We start from the raw sequence: 27,373 nt of genomic DNA on the forward strand, positions 1-27,373 counted from the left end.
TCATATGGCTCTTTAACAAGAGTGGTGAGTTCACTCTTTTAGAGGGGTTTCACTCAAGGACATAGAGTGGAAAAATAACTTTAAAAATATGCAAACTTCAATCCAAAAGAGTACCACGCGAAACAGAGTTCCCTCATCAGTACTTTTTCACTCTTTTACATTTAGAGAGTAAAAGAGTGCAAGTCTTCCATTCCAAATAACATTCAAAAGCAAAAAACTCTCCAGAAGTGCCATCACTGAGCTGAGCTAAGGTACTTGGCCAAAAAGCGCGCGCCCTCTCACTGAGGCAAAAGGAAACACTGTTCCTATGACGCGTGAAAACGTGAGCGTACACAGTCAGTCAGCGCTCGTTCCTCTGCAGAGTTTGCGTTATGAATCGGAAGATGCGATGCAACCATAGAGCTATGCAAAACTTATGACGTCAACGTTCCAGTCTCAAAAAGGCTGGCGCGTGCGCGCGCACTAAAAAAGAAGAGAATTACAAATATTGACGTCACAGAGGCTTTCAACTTTTTGTGTTTTTGCGCGGAAAATGTTTGTTGTGGGCAACGACACGTGCTCAACAGATATTTCGTTTGCACTATATGTGTGTCCGTCATTTTGCAAGCCAACATCCGAGGCACACCAGCTCCATGGAAAAATCTCAAGTGCTCACTAAAACTTAAAAGAGACTGAATTAATACATTTGCCAAATGGAAAACATTTAATAGCAGAAAAACAAAACGATGGACAACGAACACAGAACGACAGAAACTCTTCCAAAAGGTAAGCTTCATCTGTATAAGGATTGTTGAAGTTAATTAAAAAAAAAACAACTTGATAACACGAACTTTAAAACTAAACAAAAGGCTCCATATGCGTTGGATGGATTCCCTCCATCATGTGTGGCTAAACAATAATGAAAGAAAGTGCCCGATAAGAACTTAATTTCTTGAACTAATCATCTTCTTGAAGACGAGAGACTTAACAATCCAGACAGAGATGTAATGGAATACTGACAAAATATTATTGTCTTTTCATTTAAATTAAACCACGGGTTCTTTCAGACATACAAACAGCTCTCAAAAAGAAGACAACAAGAAGACGCAGTAAAGGCGAATGCAGTGACAATTTTTTAATTGTCATTTTTTAATTGTCAGTCAATGCAATTGTCAACTATTTTATTTGTTTTTTTCATCTCAGGGGATGTCCCGACGGAAGCAGAGTTTGCGCGGTTCTTGTGTGACAAAACTTTTGTCGATTATTTTAATACATTCCTGTCGTTACCGGTGAGTACACAAACATTTTATATGACGAAAAGAAGAAATATTATATTACAGAACTCTTCTGACAACAAGTTTATGAGAATTTGTTTGATTGTTGACAAGTTTAATTTAATAGTTCATCGAGAAGAGGGGCAGTAACTGGTCTTCAGGATTGGTTTGAAATCCCTGACGGCAAAAGTTGCCAAATAAAAAGTAGACTTAAAAATCAAATCAGTGCATGTCAGTTCTTCGGTCGGATGAAACTAGTCAATCCTATAAAATAAAAAAACTTAAGTAGTAGAACAAACTCTACCTGGCAGGTAGATACACTGCACATGGTGTTACTGCAAGCCAAATATTAAAGGAACACGTTGCCTTGGATCGGACGAGTTGGTCAAAACAAAAGCGTTTGTAACCGTTTTTTATAAAATGCATATGGTTGGAAAGATGTTTTAAAAGTAGAATACAATGATCTACACAAGTTTGCCTCAAAATTGCGTGGTTTTCCTTCTACTGTGCGAACTAACATGGTCGGCCATTTATGGGAGTCAAAATTTTGACCCCCATAAATGGCCGACGTGTTAGTCGATGAGGTAAAAGGAAAACCACGCAATTTCGAGGCATGTTTGTGTGGATCATTGTATTCTACTTTTACAACATCTTTCTACCCATATGCATTTTATAACAAACGCTTTTCAAAGACCAACTCGACCGATCCAAGGCAACGTGTTCCTTTAAAACCTCACCATGCAATGCCTAAAATCATATAAACCAACTTGTAGACCCACTCCAATACAATTTTTAAAATGCAACTATGCCAGAAGTATTTCAGTGCCGATTGGACTTGCGAATAAACCAATACTTTATGAACAAAAACAATCAATTTAATTTTTGACATTGAAAATATTTAATAAAACAAAAATATATTCTTGTGTCGTATAGGTATTCTCCCAACGTTTAGTGTACCGTTTTTCTGAGCAGACCTTCGAGTTGGATCCACCAATCAAGCGGACTCAGTATGTAAGTTTCGAAAGTCATTTTCGAAAAGTGAGGTTTATAAATACTGAGCCGGAGCTTTAAATTGCCCAAGTCGCGGTTTCGAAAAATGCGAGAGATTGGTTCGTTGTTGCTTTGTGCTCGGTGCTTGGCAATGAATGATCTGTTTTAACTTATTGTGTTATTTTTAAGTCTATGACTTGGGGTTGAACAAAGAAAATAATTACTAGAGCGGTATGTGAACCAACCACCGGCTTAACGCGCTGGTGTCCAAGGGAAACCTGTCAACCGAAGATTTTTGAAGAAGGATGTTTCAAAAGAGGGTGCTATCAGATGAAGTTTGTACACAGTTCGCGTAAATCTCCTGCCACACCGACGCTCTTTACCAACTGAGCTATCGAGCGTTATATAGGCAGTCTTGCTTTATAATGGGGTGGTTTATAACAAATTTTGTATATTGCACATTAGTAAGAAAAGATTTTAACAAAAATATGCCAATGGATTTTGTAAAAAGTGAATAACCTACAGAACTACTCTAAATGATCTGACACAGCGTCTGGATCGTTTGAAGCTCATGAGATGGCTGCGTACCCAGAGAGCGCCCCTCTTCTTCAAGACAGATTTATACTTGGAATATCTTCTTTGTAAGCAACTTCAGAAGACGCAGTTGCATCTATCCTGTCCCTATGGGTTTGATCAAACCGGTAGGTATTTGAAATAAGACAAACAATTTTTTGAAATATTTAAGGTGTCTTGGCCGAGCGGTTTATTAGTACACCGGCTCACTGCGCCCAATTTCTTAGCGCTGCTCATACGGTGAGCAAATTTTCGTGCTTACTGTATGTAGCATACAAGTAATGTGCTAAGCGTATTTCACAGGTTAGCAAGAAACTTGGGCAGCTTGCACGTTCACCATGGATTTGCATTGTGACGTCATTCATTTTCCTGCAATAAGCACACTCGGGAAGGTTATTATGCCTTTTCGTGTGCTTTAGGGTTAGGAGTTATATGAACTGAAAATCGCACAGTAAGCACGAAATCAGCCGTTTAGCATGCGCTCTATGAAATTTGGCCCCGAACTCAAAATGTGAAATAAATTTGGGTTTCTTCATAAAAGTGTACCCGTAACACATCAAAAGTCTACCTGTCGTAAAGTAACGAGTCCTATGAAAAGCATGCACGGTTGGTTGCCTCCAAGTTGCCTGTAAAAGTTGCCTCGTTTGACAAAGCCCCTTAGTCCTTACATAAAATTGTTTTCCCACTATGCCAAGTTTAAACATCTTACCTGAAAAATATTCTTAAAGGTGCCAAAGATAGAATGCTTGACAGGCGATTGATGTACCGATGGCTGAGCCGAGTCTCAGGGATGCGAAAGTTCCGTCTTTTCCTGGAGCAGACGGCGGGAGAGAAAGCTCTTCACTTCTGGTTGGATGCTGAGCGATTCAGGAAGACCACCAACTGCCATGATGAGCATCGGGAACTGTTTCGGCAGATGGAGGCAAAATATTTCAAACATGGTGGGATGTTTGAGTTGCCCGAACACGCTAAGTGGCTCGCTTCAATCAAACCAGGTTACTTTCACTTCTGCAGATTTGTTTTTATTTGTTTGTTTTTTATTTGTTTTTATTTATGAATTATTTGAGTGCCTTCAGACGTTTTGCTATTAATTTAAGTACTTTATGGTGATCAAACCCTCAAACAAAAACCTTTAGATTTTGAGTTTTAAACCCAAGTACAAAAATATTTCCTGGAGGTTCACATCACCAAGTTACAAAGTACGCCTATAATATATGGAAATTTGCATCGGGGATAAAAAAATATGATTTGTTTTTGTTTTTACCCATACACCGCTGTGTGTTATCAATGTATACAAAGTTACTAAGTGTTGTTCGTCCCCTAAATTGCACCCAACCGTGTTCCACTAATTCCTTTATGGTTCCATAAATTGTACACATATATGTCACAATCTAATAAAACCTTGCATTATTTGCACGACAGAAGACCAGAACGAGCCGAGTCCTCCATCAGTTGCTCCCAGACCCCATCAAAGAGAGCGTCGACAGAGCCATTTTATCGTCAGCGGTGTGGAGGTAGAATCTCACCTCACAGGGGGCTCCCTCTACGGTGTAAGCCATGAATGGCTCATAGCTCCAGATGCCTTCGTGGTCATCCAAGGTTTCTTCCTCAAGACACTTCAGAACTACTGGGTGCCTAGATACCTCCTCCACGCCAAGGCCAAATGGCTTCGACATCAACCTCGTGCCCGAGGAGAGGTGCTAGTCTACAGACCCGACAGCTTTGCAGTCCGTGTTCGTAGTTTGTCAGACCTCGTTGGAGATGGTGAAGATGAGAACGCAGTCGACTTCTCCACGAAAGCCAAACAGGTGGTACGTGCTGGGAGCAGGTTGAAGAAACAGAGTGCGTTCAATTTGTTGTCGATGTTCAGCTCTCCTGGTATGCGACGATCTGAGATGGCAGCTATCCTGAAACTTGAAGACTCTGGCGAGACTATTGGTGGCAAACCTCGAGATGAGACTGACCTTGTTGATGTCAGTGGAGGGGGAGGGTGGAAGACGGAGGATTTCCCGCTGCCTACAATCTCAGAGAAAGATGAGAAGGAGGACAGCATTGTTAGCGTAGAGAGTCGAGGGTTGATCGTCTCCCCTCCTCCTTCACCAGAACAACTTAGATCTGTCTCCGTCAGTCCAGTGAAATCTACCCATGGGGAAGAATCTGTGCCTGGTACTGGTGAGAACTACTATGTGTCCCTTTTTTTCCAAATGTATTTTTTTATACTCATTTTTTTCTTCTATCAATCACCACCTTTTTCCAAACGGTCATGAACAAAGTGATGCAATAGTATGTACTGCAATAGTGACAGAGTATAGTTCAAGTCAGTAGAATAAGCAAAGAAAGGAAATCGTCTGGAGTCAAATTAAAACTTGTTTGTACGTTAAGAGTTGTGTGATATATTTATATTAATCTTGTTTTCATAGCTTTATAATCTTCCACGATTGGAATTTGAAATGGAATTGTATCATCTTTAATGACACCAACCGTTTGACGTAAAGTTTATTTTATGATTTCTGTTTGAAGGGACGCCTGAACCAAGAAGTAAGTTTCTTGAACCAAGAAGTAAATCTCTGGATGTCAAACTAAAAGAAGAACCAAAAAGTAAATCTCTTGATGAAAAAGAAGAACCAAAAAGTAAATCTCTTGATGAAAAAGAAGAACCAAGAACCAAGTCTCCGGATAAACAAGAAGATCAAAGTCGAAAGAGTCCAGAGATACCAGGGAGTCCAAATAAATCTCTTACTGACCTTGATCTGGACAAAAAAGACACGACTACAACCGATGGCAGAACATCTCCTTCATCCCCGGTGAGATTGTCTATGGATCTACCAGGCCTTTCCTCAATCGATGAGGATAAGGCTCCAAGATTCCCGCAGGGTGGGCGGAAGCGTCGCAGCAGCGTGGCTGTGCCGTACCAGATCAGCTGCGACTCGAGCTCATCTGTTGGACGAAGCTCCGTGTCTGGGGATTCAATACACACACCGTCTCTGCGAAGGATGTCTCTACCATCAGGCACTGGGTTAGTTCCATCTTCCAGTAGCCTCAGTAGCTCGCGTGGAGGTACTACGACAACGACAACCAAGAAGGTTATTAAACCTCCACGTCGAGCACGAGCTATGTCAAAGGAATTCAGGCTTGCAGATTTCTCAATGATGGTCAAATCACTAGACTCGGCTGGTGGTGGGACTGGGTCAGTGGCTTCAGAAGGGTCTGTAGATGCTGACAAGATCGCCTCGTTCGGAATGCCGCAGCTAGAGGCAGATATTGCGGCTCTACAAACTCACAAAGAGCAGGAAGAGCGAAAGAAGGCTGAGAGATTGGCCAGTAAGAGACATCGAAGAAAGTCTGTCATTGCAGAAGATCCAGATGCCACTGATGGGAAACATGGGAAGAAGGATGGAAAAGGTGTTGATCCACTTGCAAAAGGTTACCACCGTGGCCGCAGGGGTTCAACTGTCTCAAAGCTCTCTGGACGTCAGGTATCCCAACTTACCAGAGCCAATCTTGCCATGTTGGAGGCTGTTCACAGAGGCAAGTGGCATAAATCTAGTTATGCAAATCGTAGAGGTAAAGGGCCAAAAGACGCTGAAAAGCTAGGTCTCGGTCACCATCTTGGGAAGTATGGAATCAAGAGTGATGAGTATGAAGTCGACGCTGGGCCAACTAAAGACTACAGCACTTTGACATTTCAGGAAAAGCTAAAACATGATTCCAAGAAATTGTCCAGGATACCCATCCTCTCGCCAGCTCAGCTAGGACCGAGAATCGCCATCGAAAGTCTAAGAGAAAATACATTCTCAATCGGGACAAAGCTTCCTGACATCAAAGCAGGAGTGCATCTGAAGCACCTGGAAGCATTGTCCATCTCCAAGCCCTTCTTCAAAGGCTATGGTCTAGGTGAGACCAACTTTCGTGAGAAACATCGACTACTGATTGGTGCAATCTCAGCTGACAAACTAGCTGGAGGTCCGCTCTTCAGTTTCCTCCAGAGACGAGAGTTTGAAACTGAGCTCAGCTACCTCAAATTCTGGCTCACCTCACAGGAGTACCTAATGACCGGGACATATATCAGTGACATCGAGGGATGCCTGTCAAGGCATAAGCTCGCCAGGCAGATCAAAGCTTCTTTTCTCACCCAGACCGGAGAATGTTACATTTCTCTTGGAGACCAGTTGGCAAAGGAACTGTGCGAGCAGCTCCCTCGAGACATTGCCGACGAGCTCTTGGTTCACGCTCAGAACTTGTCTTGTGAAGCCCTGAAAGACTGCTTCCAAGATTTCCAAAGGAGTGACCGAGAGGAATTTCTCTCAAAGACGGTATGTATAAAGTCTTCAACAACATCTAATATTTCATGAGATAGTTCTGGTTGAATTCAAAATGATGTCAACCCTTCACAACAATGAGAGAGATCACACATTATTTGATTCTTTGGGGTTTAAACAAAATATATATACATATATTTGTGTTCATACTTCTGTTTATTTTGTAGACTTCCCGTAAAAACTACCGACTCGACGCTTACTCACGAACCAAGGCCCGGCCTACCGCAGGTCTCCCCGACTACCTCCCGCAAAAGGGCAGTACAGACTCACTGCCTAAGATAGAGACATCAAGTCACTTAATCAACCAGCTTGTAAATATTGCCCGGGAGAACACCGATGGTGGAAGGATGGGCAAGACGGAGCTGGAAGAGGGAACTGTCAATGCTGTTGCCCCGTATCGGATGTGGAGGGCACTTCAACTGGCAGAAAGTGCCTCAAGGGCAGGTATAGTCTCATAAGTTTGGAATAATATAATCAGTACTTTTTAACATCTTCATGTTTTTGATCAGTTTATAGTAGAAAATAAATGTAGAGTGTTTCAGTGAATCATAACATTGTTTCTGTTCCCAACTTTAATTTATTTTATTTCTCACATTTTGCTTAAATTTTCTTTCCGAAGATGTTTTCTATTTTTAATTGTTAACTTTGTACATACATATTATTTTATTTAGTCTATATGAATATTTTTAATTTGTGTATTATCCTTTCCTGTAATTGGCGGCTCGTCCGCTGTTGGTTTGGTCAACAAATATAATATAATAAATAATAAATGATGTATCGATGAAAAAAAAATCTGCATAAATGTGATAATTGAGATTAGAATTAAGCGCACAATGTTTTTTTTCATCAGCAGTTTACCAATCGAAATTAGTGGTGTCACTCCCATGAGTTTGTTTTACCATTTGTGTGTGTTTACGGGTGCATTGATCATCTTGATTTGTATGATGTAGTAGAGTTGCAATTAATTTGTGTGTAATACTGTGATGACCTTTGTGAATAAATAATTATGTTACCAATCTATCTATGCAGGCATGTAATCACCAATCTAAGCTGTCAAACAGCTCATTTAAAGTTTGGAAATATAATAGGTCTCGAATATAACATTTATATATTATTTTTGTAATCACCAATCTTTGCTGTCAAACGGCTCATTTAAGGTATATGGAAATACTATGTAAGGTCTCGGAAACACATATTTCTATTTGCATATTATTATACCAAGAATCAAAATCTGTGTTTTGATTTAGTGGCTGACTCAGCTGGAGCAAGTGACCCAAGTGACCCTGACAGCGACAGTGAAGACGAAGGAAGTCTCAGACGAAAACTTACAACTGTGTACAGAAAACGTCAGTTTATTCACAATTTTGTTTCTATTTAAATAACATTGATTAGAGAGGGTAAAACAATAGTTTGTTCAAAAAGTAAACCCCTTTAAAAGCCAACATATTCTTTACAAAATTTACAGCATTTTCAAATTTGTTTACAAAATATTTTTGTGTGTAACAAAACAGTTGCTGCAGTGGAAGCACTTTATCTGATCCACCATACACATAATAACAAAAACCTGTAAGTTTGAAATCGATCGGCCATTTGGGTCGTGAGAAAAAAAAAAAAAAAAAAAAAAAAAAAAAAAAGATGACGCGTTTATTGTTGCGAAAATGAATAAAACCCGCACTGAGCGATAAACTCCAGACGGGAAAGTAGTTCTATTTGTTCCTCATCAAACATGACATTTTAGACACAAATATTTCACGGGGTGATTTCAACAGTCAACACTATTATCATCATTTGACCGTGTAAGTTTGATGCAAACCTGTGATCTTTACAAACGATTTTTCTTCTTCTTCCCATTTCTGTAATGTTCTTTTTAAACAAAAGGCAAACCGAAGCCGGTTAAAGATGTCAAACCAAGGCAGTCTTATGACGTGATAAGACGGCGAGATGTAGGGATACACCGAGTCTTACAATCACGAGAGAGTAAACACATGGCGGATGAAGACTCATCTGGAGCTGGTGGGAAGGCAGTCTGCCGTGCTATAAGGAAGGATGGGAGGACGATTCAGAGACCGCCGAGACCAAAGTAAGAATTGATCGTGAGGATTTTGTTTAGCATGCACTTGCTATTATGCAGCCATAATTAAATGCTATTCAGATAATTCTTATTGGTGCCATGTAACCCTGGACGATATCGACAATTTTGACTGGCGATATATCGTCAGGTAAATATCGCCGATATGACAATATATCGTGAAGATTTTTAAAAATTGAAAGTACCCTTCAGAAGGGGACAACAATGCCATACTATTTTTTCGCTAATGTATTATTTTGCTAAGCAGCATTTTGCAATTAATATGTTAATATTATATGAACAGAAAGAACAAAATTGTTAAAAAAAATGTAACAAGTGCAGTATACATAGAGGATCTTCCAAATTTAGATATTACCAAGTCGGTACTTGCCAAAAATGTTTATAAAAAAAACACAACTAATTTACGCCGAACTATAAATGTTACTGTTCGTTCATCTCAGAAAATCGCTCCTCTATGGTTAACTGTGTCAAAATTAATATTGCTTAACAATTGCGTGCTTAGCCCGGATACCAGTCACATAATGTATATGTGACATCTGGTAGTTTAGCTGGTAATCTTATTCTGGTAAGCAACATTTGTTTATGCTTAGCTACTTTTTGTGCTCAATTAAACAGCTCAAAAGAGATATGGACCAGGTCGTAACAATGCATTTAAACAAAGACCGTTCTCTTTCACATTGTTTCTTCTTGGATTCTTGGATATAGAACCTTTCAGGATGTTCTCCGTGACACCAGCCACCAGGAGTTTCTGAAACGGTTCTTGGTTCAGAAGAAGGCTGAATTACCCCTTCTGTTCTGGCAGGCTGTCGACAACATGAAGTCGACTAGTAGGGATGCCAAGGGTCGACAGTCAAGAACCATCATGATTGTCCGCAAATTTTTTTGCAAAGCCACCGACTTTGGTAATTGATCAAAAAGCTCAATTTTATACCAAAACAGCCTATGTTTGAAACCTTTGTGACTGTGAAAGAAATATACAAAAGTATCATTACAAAAAGTCATCTGAAGACATGTAAAACCAGACCAAACAACAAAATAAAGGTATACATTGATTTATTCTTTACCGATTTCAGCAGTATTAAAGGTTGAACATTTTTTTTTTAGAGGTACGTATTGTTGGTGTTGATGTTGTTTTGGTTCTTTGTTGTTGTTGTTGTTGTTGTTGTTGTTGTTGTTGTTGTTTTTGTGTTGTTGCTGTTGTTGTTGGTGGTGGTGGTGGTTTTTGTGGGTGTTTGTTTAGGTGGTGGTGGGGGGGGGGTGTCGCAAAACTGAACCCTCATCTGACATCATCATTAGCATATTGCATTTTTAAGAGAGTTGGTGTCTTTTTTAGGTTAAATTAGTTTGTTACGATCTCTAGAGCCGCCTGTGATATTGTCAGATATTAAAACTGATGGCAGAGTTAAACCATAGAGCAAGGGCTAAACTAAACTATAACACATCTTATTGCTGCTTTAGGTGGTGCCTTACAGTGTGACGCAGAGATCATTCAAGACATTCCAAGCTTGGAGAAAGTGACTCCACCGATGTTGTTGTCTGCCCAGGCATGTGTGGCTAAAAGCCTTGAGGAGAAATGGTAAGCCATCCATCAAGTATGGATCTTGCTTCTTAGGACACTATTGGTAGTTACTCAAAATATGTGTTAGCATAATACTTACTTGGTAATGAACAACGGAGAGCTGTATACTATTGCGAGAAACACTATTGGTAATTACTCAAAATAATTGTTAGCATAAATACTTATTTGGTATATAATGAGCAACGGTTAGCTGTATAATATTGTAGAAACAGCTCCCTCTGAAGTAACTTAGTTTTTTGAGAGAGAAATATTTTCTCACTCAATAAACAAAAGTTTTCAGAAGAGTGTAGTTTGAAACAAAGGTTGACTTGAACTGACTTTTATTGAATCGATCTTTTCCCTTTTGATATCTTTTTACTTCACCGATTCCATCTTACCACCCAAGAAACCTTTTATATCTTGTATAGGTTTGAGCAATATCAAGACACATTCCCTGAGGAGGCGTCCGATGAGGAGAATGAAGACGGAAGTGGCGATGAGGAACAGAGACTTCCTCCGAGACAAAAGAATGTTAGTTAAATATTTGTCAGATAGCTCAGTTGGTAGAGCACCGGCACATTAATCCGGAGGTCGTTGGTTCAAATTCTGCTCTAGTAAATTTGTCTCTGTTCAACGACAATTCATTTAAAATTTACCCAGTCAGTTTCCATTGTGGCTTACAATCAAATATTTGTTTCCAGTGAAACGGAAACTAACAATATTTATGATGCGGATTTGATAAGTTAATATATTACTTTAATAAGCTCTATCCATAAATGTCAGTCACATATTTTTGTGAAACTGAAAGTGGAAGTATTCAACTGAAAAAACTGTAATAATCCTAAAACTTTTATCATCCAAGACACATGACCATTGCTTCGTCCTTCGGATGGGACGTAACGCCGTTGGTCCAATGTGTGCTGTAATGCATGTAAAAGAACCCAGTACTTATCGAAAAGAGAAGGGGTTAGCCCCGGTCTTCCTGGCTGTGGCTGTTGTATGCGCCGTAGCCCCTGATAAACCCTTATACGGTGCTAACTAATTGGGTCTAAAAACTCATCACTTCAATAACCTATCTTTCTGAAAGTTTGTATATACTCAGCGCCTTGAGTACCTTGTTTGGTAGATACGTGCGCTATATAAGACTTCGATATTATTATTATTTATATGCAACTGCAAAAGATTTGCCAGCCCCGTAATAGAAGCAGTTAAGGTATTTAAAAAATGCATACTACAACAGTAAATTTTATCTCTCAAACCTCGACAAAAATGAACAGAAAGTTACTAAAAACACCTAACCCTGTCAAAATTATATTCTTAACGCAGATTCTACAATTGAATAATTTGTTGTTATTTATGCTCTGTGTACAGAAAGCTCTGTGGGCAATGTTTATCAACAATGTGACGTCATTCCGCAGAGGTCTGATGAGCACAGCCACTCTGAACGCCTTCAAGACATTCTTCTCTAAAGAGGTTCAACGAGAACTCGAGAGTAAGAGCTCTTTAAGACTCAAGGGTCATGATACACAGGGCAATCTATAGGCAACAATCTCCAAGAAGAGAATCCATTCACATTTGAAAGTTCACGCTATTATTCCTAAGGGCCGATTAAGACATCGTTTCAAAAATGACCAAAGTGGTCCGTTATAGCATGTACATGCAGCTGGTTGGCCTGTAGATACTTTTTATATGACAATGCCCTAAAGGTCATATTATCACACAAAGCAACTTACAGGCAGCCATTCAGTTTAAGGCAATCTCCAAAAAGAGAAGATATTCACATTTGAATGTTCACATATTGTTCTTGGAGATCGTATACAACACAGTTTAAAAAGTTTACTCATGTGCTACCAAAGTGGTCCTGCAGCATGCACCGCAGTTGGTTGCCTCCAAAGTTGCCTGTAAAATTTGTCACTCGTGTGACAACCTTGCGTATTACGTCTGTTATGTAAGTGATTATGTTTGTGAATGCTAACACTCTTGGACATTGATTCTCAAAATGACGAGAAGAATTTACCTGAGTAGAAAAGTAATTTGGTATTTACTCTTAACCCCCCTCCCCCCATAAAGAAAAGGTCGGAGAAAATACCGCAATAATTGTAACATTTGCTAGAGTATTATTTGTGTTATTATTGTTATCATTACTATTACTATTATTATTATTAATATAAACCATATTATTATTATTTTAATTTTGGGGGATACAGAACAGAAACAGACCGGTGTACAGAGCAGGAGAATGATCAGTAACAAAGTCATCATTGTGGAAAAGCTACAGAATGATCTCAGCTTCTGGGCGGAGGTTGAAAGGTCAGACTCAAACATTTTGAACTTAATTTGTTTAAAAGTTATCCAGTACATAATGACTCATAATGTAGACCACATTCAAGTTGAGAAAATAACTTATTATGTGTGTTAATTGTTTTTGTTAAAGGCAGTGAACACTATTGGTAATTACTCAAAATAATTATTAGAATAAAACCTTAATTGGTAACAAGTAATGGGGAGAGGTTGATAGTATAAAACATTGAGAAACGGCTCCCTCTGAAGTGCCATAGGTTTCGAGAAAGAAGTAATTTTCCACGAATTTGAGTTCGAGACCTCAGATTTAGAACTTGAGGTCTCGAAATCAACCATCTATACGCACACAACTTCGTGTTACAAGGGTGTTTTTTTCTTTCATTATTATCTCGCAAGTTCGATGACCGATTGAGCTCAAGTTTTCACAGGTTTGTTATTTTATGCATATGTTGAGATACACCAACTGTGAAGACTAGTCTTTGACAATATTACCAATAGTGTCCACTGTCTTTAAAATTGGAGTAAAATAAAATTTTGTTGTAAGCATGCAGTTGGGCCCGGGTTTACAGTTGCTTTTGAGGACCCATTACTTTCATTACAAGAAAGGCTCAAAACCAATGAATTTATCCTTGATTTCACCTTACCTTTTCAATCTAGCAATTAAGAGAATTATTTTGGTTCACTTTACAGATTTAAAGAGCTAGCAGATTCAGCCGCGCGAGCAGCAGCCAGTGGTACATACACAATTGATGACGAGGAAATGGTCCAACGTAAAGCCAAGGCACTCATTGATTGCTACATAGACTCACAGGTCCCGCCAAAAGTTCAGGTACAACAAACAATCTTTTCCATAAGATTGGTCAGGCATTTCAAAACACGCCTTTTTGGCTTCTGTAAATGCCCCCATGTTATTCTTCCTGACCAGCAGGTCTTGACAACTGCGACTTCTATTGTACTTAATTCGTTTATTATTCTCCCTTTTTTCACCAGTATGGAAAAAACTGTTGATTGAATTGAATTGAATTGAATTGAATTGAATTGTGATACCAGCATGCCAGTGCCAAAACTAACCTGGTTGCACTATTTTGTTCTAGAAGTTTGGAGCACTTCCGGACAAGTTTCTGTTTGCCCTTTTCTTATACAAGTCCATGCAGCGTTTTCAGCGCTATTTCTATTGTTATACCTTTTACTATTGATGTTATAAGACAATCTTATGCGAGTGTAATACCAAAAGTCCGGATTTTAAATGTGGGACACCCGGTGTAGGAGGGAGGGGGGTTAAGGGTGACAAGGTGGTCAATTGTTAAATCCTATTTGGGTACTCTAAGAAATGCTTTTGGGAGAAAAGATGTGAAATAAAAGTAGATTTCAAGATTTTGATTTGCTTTCACATTGATAATAAACCTCCTTTATTAACTAGATACATATATAACCAATTGCCTTTCTGTCATATATAATCTATATAGGCCTACCTACGTATTTCCTCTTTAGTGTTTACTTTTTCTCTATGATCAGATCAATATAACTCAAGAAGTGGCGGATGAAATCTTAGACATAGCTGCGAATGGTTTGATCGAGAGAGGCATCTTCCATGATGCTGCTGTTTCCATCTTCACCGTTTTACTCTACTGCTGGAAGAAGTAAGCTCGTCTCTTATCAGTTTTATAATTTTCGAAATGGCACAAACTAAGCTCATCTTACTTTATGGGATCAAAGCAAACTTGTGTGTAATGTCACAGGGTTAGCGATTTTACATTATAGATCACAGGCCGGAGGCCAGCAGTTTTGTGTAAAGCCAGTAAACTTTTGACAGACCAAGTCTGAATACTTCATGCCAATGCGATTTTAGAAAGAAAATGAATCTAAAATTACTGCGACTTTCAGAAAGATCTGCAAGTCGCAACTGTCAACTTTCAAAGTCCTTTTACAGAGGTGCCCATTCAGTCCACCTCATCTAACTTTCAGGAAGTGATGTCTTGAAGACATTATTGTGACAATTTGTGAGATGTTAGTTCATTTTGATTTGTATTAATTAATCAAGGTTTTGCAAGGAGAGGTTTGCTCCAAGTAAGAAACCCAGTAGGTCTGAGGTACCCACTGAACCAACTAAGAAGAAGAAACGAAAGAGGAAACGTCATCCATCAACCCCACGTGTAGCTGGTGTCAAGATTAAGACGGTCACTGGGGCTTCAGGTGGGTCACTACAAATTATCATTAATTTACATTATACAATAATTAGGGTAGATGGGCTGTAGCTTTCGATCCAATCGGAACCTTCTTCAGAGGCATAAACAAGTAAAAACATATCCATTTGCTGATCAGAAACAAATATTAGGGTTTCGGCAACGACACGCCATAGGCCATATTGTTTAAAAATTATTGGTTTATTTAAAGCCATTGGACACTTTCTGAACAGAACAAAAAGTTTAAAGTTCACAGATTTACAAATAGGTTACAGGGTTTACAGAAGGTAATGGTGAAAGACTTCCCTTGCAATATTATTCAATGAAATGCTTTACTTTTTGGAGAAAAATTAAAACAATTATAAAATCTCGATATCGAGAATAACGGATTTATTTCAAAGACAATCATGTCATAACACTGCGGAAACAAGGGTGGGTATTTCCGCTATTTTCTCCCGACGCCGATGACAGACATGCCAAGTCCAGAGGCCAGCTATGGGTGACATTTTTCAAAGCTCAACCCCCCCCCGAGAACCAATGCCAGTTTTAGAAGGCATTTCGAAATCGCCGCCCAACTTTTTTTTTTTTTTTTTTTTATACAAACAAATTCAGAAATTTAATTGTGGACAAAAAAGTGTGCCAAAATGCATCAAAAACCTCTTCAGAGTAATTAAAACTAACGGTTAATGACTACACAACCATACACAAGTCAATTGGAAACTACACAACCATACACAAATCAATGGGAAACTACACAACCATACACGAGTCAATGGAAAACTACACAACCATACACAAGTCAATGGGAAACAACACACCCATACACAAGTCAATGGGAAACTACACAACCATACACAAGTCAATGGGAAAGTACACAACCATACACAAGTCAATTGGAAACTACACAACCATACACAAGTCAATGGGAAACTACACAACCATACACAAGTCAATGGGAAACTACACAACCATACACAAGTCAATGGGAAACTACACAACTATACACAAGTCAATGGGAAACTACACAACCATACACAAGTCAATGGGAAACTACAGAACCATACACAAGTCAATGGGAAACTACACAACCATGCACAAGTCAATTGGAAACTACACAACCATACACCAGTGAATGGGAAACTACACAACCATACACAAGCCAATTGGAAACTACACAACCATACACAAGTCAATTGGAAACTACACAACCATACACAAGTCAATGGGAAACTACACAAGCATACACAAGTCAATAGGAAACTACACACACATACACAAGTCAATTGGAAACTACACAACCATACACAAGTCAAAGGAAAACTACACAATCATACACAAGTCAATGGGAAACAACACACCCATACACAAGTCAATGGGAAACTACACAACCATACACAAGTCAATGGGAAACTACGCAACTATACACAAGTCAATGGGAAACTACACAACCATACACAAGTCAATTGGAAACTACATAACCATACACAAGTCAATGGGAAACTACACAACCATACACAAGTCAATGGGAAACTACACAACTATACACAAGTCAATGGGAAACTACACAACCATACACAAGTCAATGGAAAACTACAGAACCATACACAAGTCAATGGGAAACTACACAACCATGCACAAGTCAATTGGAAACTACACAACCATACACAAGTCAATAGGAAACTAGCCAACCATACACAAGTCAATGGGAAACTACACAACCATACACAAGTCAATGGGAAACTACAGAACCATACATAAGTCAATGGGAAACTACACAACCATGCACAAGACAATGGGAAACTACACAACCATACACAAGTCAATGGGAGACTACACAACCATACACAAGTCAATGGGAAACTACACAACCATACACAAGTCAATAGGAAACTACACAACAATACACCAGTGAATGGGAAACTACACAACCATACACAAGTCAATGGGAAACTACACAACCATACACAAGTCAATGGGAAACTACACAATAATACACAAGTCAATGGGAAACTACACAACCATACACAAGTCAATAGGAAACTACACACCCATACACAAGTCAATTGGAAACTACACAACCATACACAAGTCAATGGGAAAGTACACAACCATACACAAGTCAATGGGAAACTACACAACCATACACAAGTCAATGGGAAACTACACAACCATACACAAGTCAATGGGAAACTACACAACCATACACAAGTCAACGGAAAACTACACAACCATACACAAGTCAATGGGAACCTACACAACGATACCCAAGTCGATGGGACACTTCACAACGATACACAAGTCAATGGGAAACTACACAACCATACACAAGTCAATGGGAAACTACATAACCATACACAAGTCAATGGACACTTCACAACCATACACAAGTCAATGGGAATTGACACAACCATACACAAGTCAATGGTAAACTACACAACCATACACAAGTCAATGGGAAACTACATAACCATACACAAGTCAATGGGAAACTACACAACCATACACAAGTCAATGGGAAACTACAGAACCATACATAAGTCAATGGGAAACTACACAACCATGCACAAGACAATGGGAAACTACACAACCATACACAAGTCAATGGGAGACTACACAACCATACACAAGTCAATGGGAAACTACACAACCATACACAAGTCAATAGGAAACTACACAACCATACACCAGTGAATGGGAAACTACACAACCATACACAAGTCAATGGGAAACTACACAACCATACACAAGTCAATGGGAAACTACACAATAATACACAAGTCAATGGGAAACTACACAACCATACACAAGTCAATAGGAAACTACACACCCATACACAAGTCAATTGGAAACTACACAACCATACACAAGTCAATGGGAAAGTACACAACCATACACAAGTCAATGGGAAACTACACAACCATACACAAGTCAATGGGAAACTACACAACCATACACAAGTCAATGGGAAACTACACAACCATACACAAGTCAACGGAAAACTACACAACCATACACAAGTCAATGGGAACCTACACAACGATACCCAAGTCGATGGGACACTTCACAACGATACACAAGTCAATGGGAAACTACACAACCATACACAAGTCAATGGGAAACTACATAACCATACACAAGTCAATGGACACTTCACAACCATACACAAGTCAATGGGAATTGACACAACCATACACAAGTCAATGGTAAACTACACAACCATACACAAGTCAATGGGAAACTACACAACCATACACAAGTCAGTGGGAAACTACACAACCATACACAAGTCAATGGGAAATTATACAACCATACACAAGTCAATGGGAAACTATACAACCATACACAAGCCAATGGGAAACTACACAACCACACACAAGTCAATGGAAACTACACACCCATACACAAGTCAATTGGAAACTACACAACCATACACAAGTCAATGGGAAACTACACAACCATACACAATTCAATGGGAACCCACACAACCATACACAAGTCAATGGGAAACTACACAACCATACTCAAGTCAATGGGAACTCACACAATCATACACAAGTCAATGGGAAACTACACAACCATACACAAGTCAATGGGAGACTACACAACCATACACATATCAATGGGAAGCTACACAACCATACACAAGTCAATGGAAACCTACACAACCATACACAAGTCAATGGGACACTACAAAACCATACACAAGTCAATTGGAAACTACACAACCATACACAAGTCAATGGGAACCCACACAACCATACACAAGTTAATGGGAAACTACACAACCATACTCAAGTCAATGGGAACTCACACAATCATACACAAGTCAATGGGAAACTACACAACCATACACAAGTCAATGGGAGACTACACAACCATACACAAGTCAATGGGAAACTACACAACAATACACAAGTCAATGGGAACCTACACAACCATACACAAGTCAATGGGACACTTCACAACCATACACAAGTCAATGGGAAACTACACAACCATACACAAGTCAATAGGAAACTACACAGCCATACACAAGTCAATACGACACTTCACAACCATACACAAGTCAATGGGAAACTACACAACCATACACAAGTCAATGGGAAACTATACAACCATACACAAGTCAATGGGAAACTACACAATCATACACAAGTCAATGGGAAACTACAAAACCACACACAAGTCAATTGGAAACTACACAACCATACACAAGTCAATGGGAAACTACACAACCATACACAAGTCAATGGGAAACTACACAACCATACACAAGTCAATTGGAAACTACACAACCATACACAAGTCAATGGGAAACTACACAACCATACACAAGTCAATGGGAAACTACACAACCATACACAAGTCAATGGGAAACTACACAACTATACACAAGTCAATGGGAAACTACACAACCATACACAAGTCAATGGGAAACTACAGAACCATACACAAGTCAATGGGAAACTACACAACCATGCACAAGTCAATTGGAAACTACACAACCATACACCAGTGAATGGGAAACTACACAACCATACACAAGCCAATTGGAAACTACACAACCATACACAAGTCAATTGGAAACTACACAACCATACACAAGTCAATGGGAAACTACACAAGCATACACAAGTCAATAGGAAACTACACACACATACACAAGTCAATTGGAAACTACACAACCATACACAAGTCAAAGGAAAACTACACAATCATACACAAGTCAATGGGAAACAACACACCCATACACAAGTCAATGGGAAACTACACAACCATACACAAGTCAATGGGAAACTACGCAACTATACACAAGTCAATGGGAAACTACACAACCATACACAAGTCAATTGGAAACTACATAACCATACACAAGTCAATGGGAAACTACACAACCATACACAAGTCAATGGGAAACTACACAACTATACACAAGTCAATGGGAAACTACACAACCATACACAAGTCAATGGAAAACTACAGAACCATACACAAGTCAATGGGAAACTACACAACCATGCACAAGTCAATTGGAAACTACACAACCATACACAAGTCAATAGGAAACTAGACAACCATACACAAGTCAATGGGAAACTACACAACCATACACAAGTCAATGGGAAACTACAGAACCATACATAAGTCAATGGGAAACTACACAACCATGCACAAGACAATGGGAAACTACACAACCATACACAAGTCAATGGGAGACTACACAACCATACACAAGTCAATGGGAAACTACACAACCATACACAAGTCAATAGGAAACTACACAACAATACACCAGTGAATGGGAAACTACACAACCATACACAAGTCAATGGGAAACTACACAACCATACACAAGTCAATGGGAAACTACACAATAATACACAAGTCAATGGGAAACTACACAACCATACACAAGTCAATAGGAAACTACACACCCATACACAAGTCAATTGGAAACTACACAACCATACACAAGTCAATGGGAAAGTACACAACCATACACAAGTCAATGGGAAACTACACAACCATACACAAGTCAATGGGAAACTACACAACCATACACAAGTCAATGGGAAACTACACAACCATACACAAGTCAACGGAAAACTACACAACCATACAGAAGTCAATGGGAACCTACACAACGATACCCAAGTCGATGGGACACTTCACAACGATACACAAGTCAATGGGAAACTACACAACCATACACAAGTCAATGGGAAACTACATAACCATACACAAGTCAATGGACACTTCACAACCATACACAAGTCAATGGGAATTGACACAACCATACACAAGTCAATGGTAAACTACACAACCATACACAAGTCAATGGGAAACTACATAACCATACACAAGTCAATGGGAAACTACACAACCATACACAAGTCAATGGGAAACTACAGAACCATACATAAGTCAATGGGAAACTACACAACCATGCACAAGACAATGGGAAACTACACAACCATACACAAGTCAATGGGAGACTACACAACCATACACAAGTCAATGGGAAACTACACAACCATACACAAGTCAATAGGAAACTACACAACCATACACCAGTGAATGGGAAACTACACAACCATACACAAGTCAATGGGAAACTACACAACCATACACAAGTCAATGGGAAACTACACAATAATACACAAGTCAATGGGAAACTACACAACCATACACAAGTCAATAGGAAACTACACACCCATACACAAGTCAATTGGAAACTACACAACCATACACAAGTCAATGGGAAAGTACACAACCATACACAAGTCAATGGGAAACTACACAACCATACACAAGTCAATGGGAAACTACACAACCATACACAAGTCAATGGGAAACTACACAACCATACACAAGTCAACGGAAAACTACACAACCATACACAAGTCAATGGGAACCTACACAACGATACCCAAGTCGATGGGACACTTCACAACGATACACAAGTCAATGGGAAACTACACAACCATACACAAGTCAATGGGAAACTACATAACCATACACAAGTCAATGGACACTTCACAACCATACACAAGTCAATGGGAATTGACACAACCATACACAAGTCAATGGTAAACTACACAACCATACACAAGTCAATGGGAAACTACACAACCATACACAAGTCAGTGGGAAACTACACAACCATACACAAGTCAATGGGAAATTATACAACCATACACAAGTCAATGGGAAACTATACAACCATACACAAGCCAATGGGAAACTACACAACCACACACAAGTCAATGGAAACTACACACCCATACACAAGTCAATTGGAAACTACACAACCATACACAAGTCAATGGGAAACTACACAACCATACACAATTCAATGGGAACCCACACAACCATACACAAGTCAATGGGAAACTACACAACCATACTCAAGTCAATGGGAACTCACACAATCATACACAAGTCAATGGGAAACTACACAACCATACACAAGTCAATGGGAGACTACACAACCATACACATATCAATGGGAAGCTACACAACCATACACAAGTCAATGGAAACCTACACAACCATACACAAGTCAATGGGACACTACAAAACCATACACAAGTCAATTGGAAACTACACAACCATACACAAGTCAATGGGAACCCACACAACCATACACAAGTTAATGGGAAACTACACAACCATACTCAAGTCAATGGGAACTCACACAATCATACACAAGTCAATGGGAAACTACACAACCATACACAAGTCAATGGGAGACTACACAACCATACACAAGTCAATGGGAAACTACACAACAATACACAAGTCAATGGGAACCTACACAACCATACACAAGTCAATGGGACACTTCACAACCATACACAAGTCAATGGGAAACTACACAACCATACACAAGTCAATAGGAAACTACACAGCCATACACAAGTCAATACGACACTTCACAACCATACACAAGTCAATGGGAAACTACACAACCATACACAAGTCAATGGGAAACTATACAACCATACACAAGTCAATGGGAAACTACACAATCATACACAAGTCAATGGGAAACTACAAAACCATACACAAGTCAATTGGAAACTACACAACCATACACAAGTCAATAGGAACCTACACAACCATACACAAGTAAATGGGAAACTACACAACCATACACAAGTCAATGGGAACTCACACAACCATACACAAGTCAATGGGAAACTACACAACCAAACACAAGTCAATGGGAAACAACACACCCATACACAAGTCAATGGGAAACTACACAACCATACACAAGTCAATGGGAAAGTACACAACCATACACAAGTCAATGGGAAACTACACAACCATACACAAGTCAATGGGAAACTACACAACCATACACAAGTCAATGGGAAACTACACAACTATACACAAGTCAATGGGAAACTACACAACCACACACAAGTCAATGGGAAACTACATAACCATACACAAGTCAATGGGAAACTACACAACCATGCACAAGTCAATTGGAAACAACACAACCATACACAAGTCAATGGGAAACTAGACAACCATACACAAGTCAATGGGAAACTACATAACCATACACAAGTCAATGGGAAACTATACAACCATACACAAGTCAATGGGAAACTACACAACCATACACAAGTCAATGGGAAACTACAAAACCATACACAAGTCAATGGGAAACTACACAACCATACACAAGTCAATGGGAACCTACACAACCATACACAAGTAAATGGGAAACTACACAACCATACACAAGTCAATGGGAACTCACACAACCATACACAAGTCAATGGGAAACTAAACAACCATACACAAGTCAATGGGAGACTACACAACCATACACAAGTCAATGGGAAACTACACAACCATACACAAGTCAAAGGAAAACTACACAATCATACACAAGTCAATGGGAAACAACACACCCATACACAAGTCAATGGGAAACTACACAACCATACACAAGTCAATGGGAAACTACGCAACTATACACAAGTCAATGGGAAACTACACAACCATACACAAGTCAATTGGAAACTACATAACCATACACAAGTCAATGGGGAACTACACAACCATGCACAAGTCAATTGGAAACAACACAACCATACACAAGTCAATGGGAAACTAGACAACCATACACAAGTCAATAGGAAACTACACAACCATACACAAGTCAATGGGAAACTGCACAACCATACACAAGTCAATAGGAAACTACACAACCATACACCAGTGAATGGGAAACTACACAACCATACGCAAGTCAATTGGAAACTACACAACCATACACAAGTCAATTGCAAACTACACAACCATACACAAGTCAATGGGAAACTACACAACCATACACAAGTCAATAGGAAACTACACACACATACACAAGTCAATTGGAAACTACACAACCATACACAAGTCAATGGGAAACTACACAACCATACACAAGTCAATGGGAGACTACACAACCATACACAAGTCAATGGGAAACTACACAACCATACACAAGTCAATGGGAAACTACACAACCATACACAAGTCAATGGAAAACTACACAACCATACACAAGTCAATGGGAATTGACACAACCATACACAAGTCAATGGGAAACTACACAACCATACACAAGTCAATGGAAAACTACACAATCATACACAAGTCAATGGGAAACAACACACCCATACACAAGTCAATGGGAAACTACACAACCATACACAAGTCAATGGGAAACTACACAACCATACACAAGTCAATGGGAAACTACACAACTATACACAAGTCAATGGGAAACTACACAACCATACACAAGTCAATGGGAAACTACATAACCATACACAAGTCAATGGGAAACTACACAACCATGCACAAGTCAATTGGAAACAACACAACCATACACAAGTCAATGGGAAACTAGACAACCATACACAAGTCAAAGGGAAACTACACAACCATACACAAGTCAATGGGAAACTGCACAACCATACACAAGTCAATAGGAAACTACACAACCATACACCAGTGAATGGGAAACTACACAACCATACACAAGCCAATTGGAAACTACACAACCATACACAAGTCAATTGGAAACTACACAACCATACACAAGTCAATGGGAAACTACACAAGCATACACAAGTCAATAGGAAACTACACACACATACACAAGTCAATTGGAAACTACACAACCATACACAAGTCAATGGGAAACTACACAACCATACACAAGTCAATGGGAGACTACACAACCATACACAAGTCAATGGGAAACTACACAACCATACACAAGTCAATGGGAAACTACACAACCATACACAAGTCAATGGAAAACTACACAACCATACACAAGTCAATGGGAAACTACACAACCGTGCACAAGTCAATGGGAACTTACACAACCATACACAAGTCAATGGGACACTTCACAACCATACACAAGTCATTGGGAAACTACACAACCATACACAAGTCAATGGGAAACTACACAACCATACACAAGTCGTTGGGAAACTACACAACCATACACAAGTCAATGGGAATATACACAACCATACACAAGTCAAGGGGAATTGACACAACCATACACCAGTCAATGTGAAACTATACAACCATATACAAGCCAATGGGAAACTACACAACCATACACAAGTCAATGGGAATATACACAACCATACACAATTCCAGAGATGCCATGTCCAGAGGCCAGCTATGCGTGAGATTTTTCAAAGCTCAATTTTTAATTTTTTTTCCCGGTCTGGCCCCAATGCGTGAGAAAATGGTTGCTGTGCGTGTGAGCGTGAGACAGAGCCTAAATGCGTGAGTCTTACGCCTAATGCGTGAGACTTGGAAGGTCTGCGATGACCGATTGAGCCTAAATTTAATTAGGTTTGATATTTTATATTCAAGTTGTGATACACGAAGTATGGGCCTTTGGACAATCATGTTTATCGATGTTGTGCTAATACTTTAAACAGCCATAATTTTTAAAGAATTTAAAATCGAATTCAAAGTAACTCACCTGCATTTCTATTTTCCATTTTCCTCTGTTTGACTAGTTGACGACCCCCCTAAGTTGCAGTTTAGTCTTCAGAGCGGCGTCCAGCTAGTTCTACCACCCAAACCCCACGTCAGGGAACGCGTCCGTGCAGCAATACGGCAGCTGTATCCCGACGCTGGCAGCCTCGATCAACACGGGGACGAGAAACTGCTACAACTCTACCAGGCAGCTCAACAGCTCCATGCGCAGGGTAGTTTCGCACAGCGACGGATGAGCCGATCCGTCGGGCAGAGTCTGCAAATGGAACCAGGGCAACTGGCCAGCATGTTGCCCGGTGGAGCAACTGCTCTCTGAATACTCACTAAGTTCAAAGACTGAAGTCATATTTAGCATTTAGTATAAGCAGGGTCGTTTTTTTATAGTGTCAGATTGTTTTTCATATGATCACAATAAAGTTAAAATTCGCGCGCAAAAATTAGTGCACCGAAACTTATCAAAATTACAATTATGATTTTTATTGTCAAAAATTGGTTGGGCGGGAAATTCAAATTTCCATAATAATTGTTTGTGTAATAGTTCAAAGAGATGTGAGCAGATTGCTAAAAGACTCTGTGTGGCTCTTTTGTAAAATGAGATAATATAGTATTTATGTCACACGATTTTTGTAGGGACGTAATGTAAAGTTATTGACCTCTTTTGACTTTGTACAAATTATTTAAATGGATGAAAAATCGGAACAAAACTGTCAAGTATTTTCCCCTTTCCAATTACTAACACGTGTGCATTGTGTACAGATTTTGTTAAAATAAAAGATTCGAGTAGACCTAATTCTTAAGTTTTTGGAAATTGCGTATAATAAAAAATATTCAATAATAATGCTGAAACTTTGAGGATTTGTGGATTAACAATGGATAGATAGGCCACTGGATAAAATTTCAGAGAAATAATTTATTGACAAAAAGACACTTTACGAATAAGGAAATTACATTAAAAAAAACCTGTACATAAGAAATGACCTGTTAACGGTTTTGTTTGAGTAGTTAGTAGCATGAAGTTAACATGGTTTGTTAAAGTTATGTATTCCAACTTGACTTTTAAAGAAACACGTTGCCTTGGATCGGTCGAGTTGGTCTTTGAAAAGCATTTGTTATAAAATGTATATACGTAGAAAGATGCTGTAAAAGTAGAATACAATGATCCACACAAACATGCCTCGAAATTGTACGGTTTTCCTTTTACCTCGTCGACTAACACAGGTCGGCCATTATGGGAGTCAAAGTTTTGACTCCCATAAATGGCCGACCGTGTTAGTTCGCACAGTAAAAAGGAAAACCACGCAATTTCAAGGCAAACTGGTGTTGATCATTGTATTCTACTTTTAAAACATCTTTCCAACCAGATGCTTTGTATAACAAACGGTTAAAAACGTTTTTATAGACCAACTCGTCCGATCCAAGGCAATGTGTTAGAAGAATGCACATTCCAAAAAACAAAAACAAATATTCATTTGTGCAGTATTAACGATTTTCCCATGTGGCCTGGAAAACAGCATGCATTTACGCAATGCGACACTTTAAAAACAAGTCAATGAATTACTTCAACCCCT

At 39.2% G+C, this 27,373-nt stretch overlaps 1 protein-coding gene across 1 annotated transcript; it reads left to right on the plus strand.

Annotated features, from left to right (window-relative positions):
- The first annotated feature begins 549 nt into the window (after nucleotides 1–549).
- LOC139934322 (uncharacterized) lies at nucleotides 550–26,758 on the plus strand. The gene is made up of 19 exons (XM_071928486.1): nucleotides 550–765; nucleotides 1,183–1,268; nucleotides 2,187–2,264; nucleotides 2,794–2,944; nucleotides 3,545–3,811; nucleotides 4,239–4,988; nucleotides 5,337–7,129; nucleotides 7,303–7,579; nucleotides 8,383–8,481; nucleotides 9,014–9,215; nucleotides 9,930–10,126; nucleotides 10,683–10,800; nucleotides 11,211–11,313; nucleotides 12,154–12,274; nucleotides 12,990–13,092; nucleotides 13,774–13,912; nucleotides 14,599–14,723; nucleotides 15,125–15,276; nucleotides 25,826–26,758. The coding sequence occupies exons 1-19, from the start codon at nucleotides 726–728 to the stop codon at nucleotides 26,119–26,121; spliced, it is 5,097 nt and encodes a 1,698-aa protein (XP_071784587.1). The 5' UTR covers nucleotides 550–725; the 3' UTR covers nucleotides 26,122–26,758.
- Nucleotides 26,759–27,373: the final 615 nt, after the last annotated feature.

This window comes from Asterias amurensis, chromosome 3 (genome assembly GCF_032118995.1).
Source record: "Asterias amurensis chromosome 3, ASM3211899v1".
Taxonomy (NCBI): domain Eukaryota; kingdom Metazoa; phylum Echinodermata; class Asteroidea; order Forcipulatida; family Asteriidae; genus Asterias; species Asterias amurensis.

Coding starts and splice junctions, on each gene's coding strand:
- LOC139934322 (XM_071928486.1), top strand. CDS start 726: ATGGACAACGAACACAGAACGACAGAAACTCTTCCAAAAG. Junction 3,812..4,238: donor GCTCGCTTCAATCAAACCAG/GTTACTTTCACT, acceptor TTTGCACGACAG/AAGACCAGAACGAGCCGAGT. Junction 12,275..12,989: donor GGTTCAACGAGAACTCGAGA/GTAAGAGCTCTT, acceptor TGGGGGATACAG/AACAGAAACAGACCGGTGTA.